General features: G+C 37.9%; 1 protein-coding gene across 1 annotated transcript in view; it reads left to right on the forward strand.

Annotated features, from left to right (window-relative positions):
- The first annotated feature begins 8,315 nt into the window (after positions 1–8,315).
- AFAP1L2 (actin filament associated protein 1 like 2) overlaps positions 8,316–10,520 on the forward strand; it is a 21,111-nt gene continuing 18,906 nt past the window's right edge. Inside the window, exon 1 of the mRNA XM_015815820.1 lies at positions 8,316–8,324. Coding sequence (XP_015671306.1) covers positions 8,318–8,324 — 7 coding nt within the window. The 5' untranslated portion in view covers positions 8,316–8,317. The remainder of the gene's footprint in view (positions 8,325–10,520) is intronic.

A 10,520-nucleotide genomic window follows, 5' to 3' on the forward strand; every position in this document is an offset into this window, starting at 1 on the left:
CTTACCATTTGGGTAGCTATCAGACCATCCAACTTTAGAATACTCTTTTTTCAGTGAAAGTTTTGCTTAGTGTATTTATAGGGATGCTTGAAGTGATTTCAAATATAACCTCTTTGTATATAAAGATATTTTCCAAGTATAGAAATCATGTTGATCTCTCTTATATCACCATACCATAAAATGACAGGTCTGAATCGTTCAGTCTTTTGCAGTATATTATCCTCCTCATATTTTGGATAATGTCCTTCATGATTTTTAGACAGCCTTGAGCACCCTGATAGGAAAACTTCAAGAGAGTTATAGTTATATGTTCCAGGAATAAGCAATTTGGAGATATTCTCAGTGCTTTGGATTTCAACTTCCACCATTCCCAGCAAACATGGCCAAATGGGAGATAATTGTGGTTGTTGTTATACTGTTTACTTACATCATCTTTATGTTTATTTATAATTTTAAAGTCTCCTTGAATCTATTAAAAAAACCAAGGGCTTGCTGAATTCTGGGGACAACATCTGATGTTTTATCTCAGCGGTTCTCAACCTATGGGTCGCAACCCCATTTGGGGTCGATCGACCATTTCATGGGGGTCGCCAAGCAAGGCTGTCCGCCATTTTTTTCCCTTTTCTGGTGGGTGCCTTACCTCCCTTGAGCTGGGCCAGCTGGTGGTCGGCCTGCTCTGTCTCTGCCGCTTGCCAGCTATGCCTCGGCCGGCGCAGGGGGCGGAACCACGCATGCGCGGCGCTCCTGGGCAGGGAAAGTCCTCGACTTACGACCGGTTGGGTAGTCCTCAACTTACGACCGGTTTAGTCCTCGACTTACGACCAGTTGGGGTCACGGCATTAAAAAGGTTGAGAACCACTGTTTTATCTGGTTATAACCATAATAAAATACACTTTTCAGGGATTTTAAACAGGTGTTGTATCTATTTCTTTCCAAATATTGTCAAGCCCCAAAGAATGAAATAGTTTATTCCTTACCATGCTGCATTTGCAAATTAGCTGAAAATCAGGTTGGCAGTATTTACTGTCTAACTACAATTAAATTTTTTTCTCAGTCAGTTTTTTTTTCCTTTGGTAGTTTAAACTATCCTTAGCAACAGTAAGGAAAGGGTGAATCCTTAAAAAAATTGATTTAGGCATCAACTGGACCTTCCAAGTAGACTGATTATTTATAAGACATCATAGACGTTGCAGTTTTCAACGTTAACTGAAGTATTACTGTACCAGTAATTTCACAACCACCAAAAATGTGGGTCTTGAGCTATATTACTTTTTCACCATATTTTTGGAGTGAAATCAATTGCCATTTTGGTGGTTTAGACTAAATAGGCTAATTAATCATATTTTTCTTTCAAAACAAAAGTGGAGCATCTGAGATTATGGTTGAGTATAACAAATATCATTTATTTGTTGTGATTTCTCTTTGGATTATGACATTAGGTTACCAAGATTCCTTGACTAATGGAGAAATGGAGCAGTATTTATATCCTCCACAGAAAAGTTTGCCAGATCTTCCACCTTCAAAAATAGTAAGTCCCTGATGTAAATAATATCATACAGATATATAACTTGTTTAATCTTGGTTTCATTTGTAAGATTTGTCTTTTAGGAGACTGCTGAGCAAATCAGTTACTTCTCTTTTTTGGGGACTATGAAATGACGTTGTGTTACTGAGGTCATGGACAGAAGCTCAGGAATGTCGTACTTGATGTACTTTTTCAATTAAAAAAGAGAAAACCTGCAATAAAATATATATACAGCTTGGACCTAGTGTGGGAGGAAGTGAAAACCTGTGGGTGGTCTGCTGAGGAAATAACTGTGTAAACTGCAGTCAAAGGGTGATCAGATGGATTATTACTGTGAAATCCTGCTGCAAGGATTTAGAGTGAGTGATCCCATCAAGGTATCTGGGGAAAGGAAGCCTGAGAAAAACAGAGACTTTAAGATGTACAATTTCATTGTCCAAGTGGTTTTAGTATTTAGTGTTTTTAGTCAATTTAGTTAGATAGTTATAACTGTTTTGGGGTTTTTTGGGGGGTAGAATGAGAAGCTGTTTTTAGAGACAGCAACTCCCAAATGCACAATCCATTCTTTTCCCCATACTATTCTGTAATTTTAAAAATCTACAGACAGTAGATGCTCAAATGTATATTTAAAGGCTTTTTTCTCAGCATGTTAGCTCAATACAATTTCTTTGAAATTCTATGCTTTAACACAGGGGTATCAAACTCAATTTCACTGAGGGCCGCATCAGCATTGCAGTTGCCCTCGGGGGGAAGGGGGTGTGTGGTCAGGGTGGGTGCAGCCTACTGGGTGGGCATGGATGGAGTGGGTATGGTCTACTGGGTGGGTGTGGCCAGCTCTACATCATTCACGTCAAGGGAGCCTGTGGGGGCCTGAGCAGGAGTGGGACAGATCTGAGGGTCTCTGACAGAAAGGGGTGGGACCAGGGCAGAGCCCATAAAGCCGGATATGTGAAGTAGGCAAGGGCCATTTGCTGGCCACTTCCAGGCGATGGTGCATTTCTTCATTCCTCACAAAGGGTGACACCTCCCCAGCATGCACCCAGGGGGTGGGGCCAACGTGGCAGGGGCTGGTTCCTCGCTGTTTCCAGACGGCCTTGTGGAGCTAAGACTGAATGCATTTCAACATAGATGGCCACCACGAAATTGTACATTGGCTCCCGGCCGGCCTGGGCCAGGGCCAAGGCAGGGGGGGCCGTTCCCTCACTGTTTCCAGGATGGCTTCGCAGGCCACATGAAACCACTTTGCGGGCCGCATCCAGTCCCCGGGCCTTGTGTTTGACATGTCTGCTTTAACAGTTTTGGAGACACAGCTGTATTCTTATATCCATGATATGTAAATGATAAGATGTTAGATGTTAGACTTAACATCTAATTGGCATTTTTACTCAAGCTAGAGGTAGATACAGTAAGCTCTTCTCTTCCTCCTTTTCTAGATGTGTTGCTGAAATGCAGCACCCAGCATGCTGGAAGTCCTAGTTCAGCAACCTTTAGCATGTCAGAAGTTGCTTAGCACTGGTCTAGAAGATCAGATCTAGGCTCTGGCGATTCATACTGGAATGCATAAAGATTAAACAGTTCATGCTATTCCATTTAATGCTGGGTGGGCAGCAATAAATAAGGTAGACAACTTTTCTGACTTTTGGTAAATAAATGCTGGCTTTTCATAGACATGTTATACCACAACAGCAATAGCTGGATTGACCTATATACATACTAGCACTTATTTGGTGGGAAATATTGCTTTGATTTGTAAATATTGCCTTGATTTGTAAAGAGCAAATAAAGAAATGCTTTTGGTAGATGTCAGGTTGAGAAGGAAGATTATTTCACTTAATTCTTAATTCACTTTTTATTATTTCTAAATTTATTACGCACTCTACAGCAAAAGCTGCCAGGGAAATATACAATAAATGTGTGGATTAAAAATTAATGTAAAAACAGTACAAAACAAGAATAAACTAAAGGAGCAGAGACTAAAACTGGCATTGATTTAGAAGAACCTAATAAGCAATCAAAAGATCACCACATGATACTTGATATTGAAAAGACTATAAGATTGTTGCCAGAGGGCTTTGTTTAGAAAACAAAGAAAACAAAAACTCTACCCTGTTAGGGTTATAGTTGAGGAGAACCTCACACCTTAGAATATGAGATCTATTCTTGCTTCTCTTTTATGCCCTTTCTTATCAAGCTTATTTCTAGCTAAGATTTTCTTAACATTGTCGCTGGTCAATCACAGTAGATGTCACTAACCATTCTGGGAATAATTTATGATTCGTGTATCTAACCAAGAGGATGAAAGCATGAAATCAATCCTGTGCATGGTACTTGATTGTAAGCAGCAACTCTAGCCATTCCTGTTATTTTCAGAAAGGAAATCCCAAGAGCTAAGATAGGATCTGTTTCAAAGCAATTCATCAGTGAAGATTTCAAAGCAAGCTCAGTCTAGATGTTCATAAATAATCAGAAGAGAATTTTATCTGCAAACCTCTTGGTTATTATCAAGACTATGTTGTGACTGTTTTAAAGAATTGCACATGGGCTATTTCTGTGCATACATACAAAAGCATCATTTTTAGAATTGGATCTGAAGCACCCTACATAGTGATGGGATTCAAATATGTGAACAAATGGTTCTCTGTGAGGATGCCGCTTCTGAAAGTCCATTCTGGGCCTTAGTTACTGGTTCTGCCGAACTGGTGCAAACTGTCTGAATCCCACCACTGACTATACAGGTTGTTTCTTTCCACAATGGAAAAATAAGTCAACTTGAGAGAGTTGTTAAGCTTAACTTTGAATAATAAAGCTCAAACACCCCCCACCCTTTTATAATTGCTTATGTATCTTTCATTAATTTCTTTATATTTGTCTTATTTCTTTAATATTAGGTTATAGGCATTTGTAGATTGTATGTCACATATACATTTGGAAGTCCCTTGAGAGTGTATACTTAGCTTACTTCCTTCAAGTCTGTCATGAGTGTTTGAGACACTTTTGTGATAACTAGGTCTTCACAGAAATTAAATTATTAACCATTCATTTCCAAGCAGGCTATAGACTCAATATGTTTTCCTTATGGCTCAGCTTTTTAAGGGGCAATCACAGAAAGAGGAACCTAATTAACAAGTCAGTTTACTAGCATGTCCCCAGCATCCCACCTCTTACAAATGTTAATAAACAGCTTAATAGCATTTGAATGCAGTGGCTTAACACAGATATATTAACAAGCCAGTTTTACTAGCAAGGTTGGAATGCTAAATGTTTCTAGAAATGCCCAGATTAGTTAGAAAAAGAGAAACTGGGGGGGGAAGGGGAGAGGAGGGATTATGCTTAAAATGGACAGCCTAATATATAGTAGAAATAGAAGTAACTGCTTAGAAATGTGATATGTGATCAGGAATTTGACATAGAATATACAGTAATATATCCCTTCATATTGTTTACATCAGGGTGAGTTGAGAGGTATATTCAGTATACTCTGTATCACTGCATTATAAACATATAGGTCCACTTGAATTAATTTGTAGCATTGTGTATTTTTTATTATTTATGTATATCCCACCTTTATTATTTTTACAAATAACTCAAAGTGGCAAACATATCCCAACACACCTTTTTTCACTTATTTTTCCCACCACCACAAACTTGAAAGGTAAGGTGGTCTAAGAGAGTGTGACTGGCCCAAGATCACCTCCTAGCTGGCTTTCATGGCTAAGGGAGGACTTCAACTCACAGCTTCTTCCTTTCTAGCCTGGTACCTATCTTAACCTCCAGTTTTGCTTGACTTCAGCTAATGGTAAAAGTGGATTACAGTGGCATTTTACAAGATTGGTGTTCATTAGAAAGTTAATCATATGTGTTTCTTTGACACCTTATGCAGAGACTTAAGAGGGAAGGGAAGGGAAGGAGAGGGAAGGGCAACCATGATGCAAACAATATTAAGGTTCAAAAAGGTAACAAACAAAATCAATTAGCAGTCATAGCTGAATCTTTTTTACTCTAATTTAAAGGAGAAGCAAAGAAGCTGATTTTTTGCTTTTTAGTCAAATCAATCAAAAGGACTATAACAGAAATAGGGACTAACTTATCAGCATTTGAAATTTGTAACTATGTAGATTATCTACTGAAAGTGCCAAACAGATAGGAGTAATATGTGCAGTAATTGCAGTAATGCCTCAGATTCACCAATATCTGATAATTTAGTTTATCTGAGAAATATCTATCCTTTGCTAGCCTGGTTAATTGTATGTTTCATGTAAGCAAGAAGCTGTTGGTTGATGCAAAGTTGTTATCATTGATCAGGTGAAGTGATAAGATTAACAGAGGTTTTCATGAAGTTTTCATAATAAACACCAAGACCAGAAAGAGTGGTTATTTAATTATCATGGAAAGAATTGGAGTGCTTTTTTTTTTTTTGCTTTTTTGTGTTGATTGCAATACCCTTTACTGGGAGAGACAATAAAGAAAAACATTCATAACAATTGTAAAATGTCTTGAAGATGAGAAGGTTGTACAAACTTTCAAGCAACCACAAGGTTCCTCACCGGTAGATGGGTGTTAAAGTAGTGAAATAGAAATGATGTGGTTCATTTTGATTAGACACAAGAATGAGTGACAACATTCTTTCCTGTTATCAAAGAATATCTCCTGCACAAAGAACAATGAATTAGTTGCTTTCCAATTTTATGATGGGTGAACAGAATTTCTTATGGCAGCGTATCCAGGCTGATTTATTAGTAGGCCATCCTTGCTGTTTAGATTTCTTTCAAAAAATACTTTATTCCAGTATATGTAGATTCTGATCTGCTGAGCTGAATTTAGAACATCAAATCCAGATTCTTGCTCAATAGGACGTTCTAAGTTACAGCCTCTCCCATGCTATTGTCTAGCCCCTGTTTCAACATCCCATGACATCCACAACCTTTGTAGCTAATTGGTCTTGCTGTTAGGAAGTGTTTTTCTCCTGCATTTGATTGCATTTAAAAAAAAATCAACTTCTTTTCCTTTCGACTGATAAGATCTCAGTGGTATTAAAATGACAACCATGACAGAAAAACACTGAGACTTTGATTTGTGGGGGAATTAAAGAATCCATAATATATTTAGAAAACAAGGCTTAGAAAAGTAAGGGGGAAAAAAACTATCTTCTCTTGTCCATGCTCTTCCCAAATTTCCCCAGATTTTTTTTGAGCCTTCACATGTCTAAATGTATGTCCTTCTTTATAGTTACAAGCATAGGAATATTGAAAAGCAACAATAAGTGAGGACATTTGAGTCAGAAACAAAGGTATTTAAATTAACAGTAGTGTTTATTTTTCAATGCCAGTAATTGTTTAATTTTAGAATGGGGCAGAAAAGATTAATCTTCCTGTTCTCTGTTCCAGAATAATCAGAAAATAGTGATATATTCCTGGCAAAAATTAATTAATTGAGCTTTGAACACATTGAGAAATGAAATGATTCTTTCTCTTACCACCATCTGACTCCCATTGTTAATGGAAACAATGCAAAGGAGTTACTTTCTTTTTGATCCGTCTGAAAGTAATTTAATAAAGAACAAAAAAAATTGTTTTTAAGACTGTAGAGCAAGATAACTATTTTAATCTTTCTGGACTTTGTGATAGTGCCTGGTCCCAGTGCTGGCTAACAATAAATGTATATTGCAGTGAGGTTTCCTGTCTAGATCCAACTATGGTTTTTAAGCACTTAAAATATTTAAGTAGGTTTCTAAAGATTGTCCATAACTGCTATAAAAACTGGATCTACCACTTTTTTTACATTAGCATTTATTGTTTTCCATTTAGCCATTTTGCAAAGGAAGGAAATATTTTACCAAGGGAACATTCAAAAGCAATTACTTTTGTCATTATTTTAAATTAAGGTTGCTACTTAATGTTCTAATTACTTGGCATATCCTTGCTCATTTATTGGTATTTGAAAGTTAGGGATTGTTGCTTAAAATCCTTTGCAAATAGAATACTGATCTGGCTTATCTTTAAATGACGTGTATAAATTCAGTCTAAAATTAATTGGCTGAGATTCATTTTAAAATGCTCTAAGTCATTTTAAGGTTTTCGATTTTTAAAGCTGTACTAATGGTAATGGAATCAAGTGGTCTGATTTGTTTTCTAATAAGCATAAACAGGTTTCAAGATAGAGGGTTCCAAATGAGCTTCACAACATCTTCCATTCCAAAGCAAATTGAGTTGGCCAGTCTCTATTTCTCTTTTGTTTGTCACTCAAATGTCTGCCTCCCTTTACCCAAACAGGTTCACCCCCAAATTATCTGAATTTCTGATTGGTACTGAGGCCTGATTATGTATCCAGACAATTAGCTTGCACATATGAAAATGTTGCAGAAGGAACTATTGAAGGAGATCTTGCACGCAAATATTATCTACCCCTCCCAAGAATTCTCATTGTCAAGTAAACCTTCTGATGAATCAAATATTCCAGTCTGTCCTTCCAGCACTGAGAGTTCAAAATGCATTACAATAAAAAAATTCCCACCATGGGAATGGTTTAAATTCTCCAAAATACCCAGTTCTTATGGACCAGTTTTTCCAGTCACTCAGAGTTGGACAGGATATAAGTTTAATAAATTATGGTTGAACAGTCAATCGGATGTTTAGATTGGGGTTAGCATTTTTGTCCACTTATTGAATCCTTCCCAAGGACCTGGGATAGGCACATGTTGCTGTTTAATTCTTAAAGATATTATCACAGGATGTAAGCTGTTCCAAGTGAAGCTGCCTTTTGCAATTGACTGATGGTGATTTTGTNAGTGTTTCTATGAATGGTACCTAATTGTATATTTCTAGAGTTTTGTTGTTGTTTTGTTCAGTTGCGTGCTAGAAAGAAAAAAGTTATTTTTAAAAACAATCAGTTCAATTCCATTGGGGAAGAAACGCTCAAAATATAAAATTGCAAATGTGAGATTTACATTGCTGCCTCAGTTGTCTTCTACTCCAAAAAGAGGAACGAAGTTATATGTTTAAATATGAAACTCAAGAGGACTTCCCGGGGAAAAAATGGCAAACTGAAATGGAGTCAATGACTATGGCAGAATTTAGAACCAGTGTGGGAGAAAGAGTGGCAGAGTTAAAAGAGGGATCCCTATGTAGCCACAAGTGGACTAAATCCAATCTCCCCATCCGAAATTCTGTTGACTATTATCTGATTCCAGGAAAGTGCTAACCATTAGTCAAGCACATTCCTGTGCATAGGCTTTTTAGCATTGTACAAATTTAGATTGTACAAATCAGAAAGTAGGGCTGTGTAGTGCTTTCACTACACAGCCCTACTTTCACTACACAGCCCTACTTTCACTACACAGCCCTGCTTTCACTCAATTGCAGAAGGGAGCTTTGGGTATACAGGGAACTCAATTTGTAATGTAAATTAGTATAAATAATACAAATAATTTGCAGTGAAAATTTCATCATTTAAAGACAGATACAAGTCTTCAACAACAATGAGGACTTCTATGACAATAGCAAAATAAAGAATGATGATAATGATGATGTTATTTATTCGGTCAGTCTGAATTCTTGGCAATTCTGTGGGCCAGGTCTCTCCATATCTTCTGATCTTGTCCCAAAGGTGCTTTTTCCAAGAGGCAACCCGACTTTCTCGTATTTCTTTGAAGATGTCTTGCTTCTCATCTAAGAAGCTCTACAGCTCTTGGATGAGAGGCAAAATGTCATCAAAGAAAAACAAGACAGTCCAGTTGCCTCTTGGAAAAAGCACCTTTGGGACAGCTATGACTTGGATGACTGAGAATCTCCATAGATCTTTCGATCTTGCACTATTTCCTTGTCTTTTTCTATGCTCTGGCTGGTGTCAGCTTTGATGGTGTCCAGCCATCGTGTTATTTGACAGCCTGGTTTCCTTTTACCACTAATTCTTCCAAATATAATTGCTTTCTCCACGGAATTCCCCCACATGGCATGGCCAAAGTAAGTGAGACACAGTTTCACCTTTTAGTGATATCTGGTATTATGTGCTCCAGTACTTGTTTGTCACCTTTGCTATAATACTTTTTTCCACTTGTGTATAAGGCTCATGAAATAAATATTAGCCCCTCCCCACTAAAATTAAATACTGGCTTCCACATGAAGAAATCAGTGATCAGAGCAAAAATCAGGAAAGAAAAATAGGGTGACATGGATTTGTTCATTGCACCATTTTCAGTGTTAGCTAGTCCAAGCAAGTGTGTGGATGTACTTTTGGTATGGTATCTTCAGACTTTTGTTTTCTTCTATTTCCTGTATTTTATAATATTCACAGATACTTTTTTTTGAAAAAGAAAGTCATTATTTTAATGTGTCAGAACCCATATCTATCATATTTCATACATCCTTGCCTCTCTTTCTCTCGTTTCCCGATTCCATTCTCTTCTCTCCCTGGGTTCTGCCATACTCCTAGAGGGGAGGAGGGATGGAGCGCGGGTTTATTGCATTAGCTTTCTCTATCGATACAATGTAGCGCTTTGCTTTCCTGCCTCCTTTCCCTATTTCTACAATATAACACTTCACCCTAGCTTCCTTTATTGCCGCAATGTAACACTTCATGGTCCTGCACTGTATCTCTCTCTGAACTTTCTTCTCCCTAACCTGTCAGCTAGCAAAGGGGTGGGGGAGAAAGAAATACAACCTCCAGAGCCTGGCTTATTTCTCCGCTCTCAAGAGAAGGTGCGAAGAGCCGCTTAAACATTGCCGCTATGACCAGAGTCGACCGATATTATCTCCCCTTTCCCACGATGGACTTAACACCTGGGGATTGGCCGGTTTGAATCGTCCGGATGAACTATGGGGTGGGGTTTGCTTGGGGATACTTAACCCATTGATCTGTACAGGAGTTCCTCAGATCCTGTCTAGTCAGCTTCTCCTAATAAAAGTTCCTTTTGGAAGAGCTTGCTTCCATGAGTTCTGCTTTCTTGGGATGAGGTGTTGAGGTGGGTCCTGACAGTAAGATAAGTTACAGTTCTTTGTTA

The sequence above is a fragment of the Protobothrops mucrosquamatus genome, unplaced genomic scaffold, assembly GCF_001527695.2.
Source record: "Protobothrops mucrosquamatus isolate PMUCROS unplaced genomic scaffold, P.Mucros_1.0 scaffold378, whole genome shotgun sequence".
Taxonomy (NCBI): Eukaryota; Metazoa; Chordata; class Lepidosauria; order Squamata; family Viperidae; genus Protobothrops; species Protobothrops mucrosquamatus.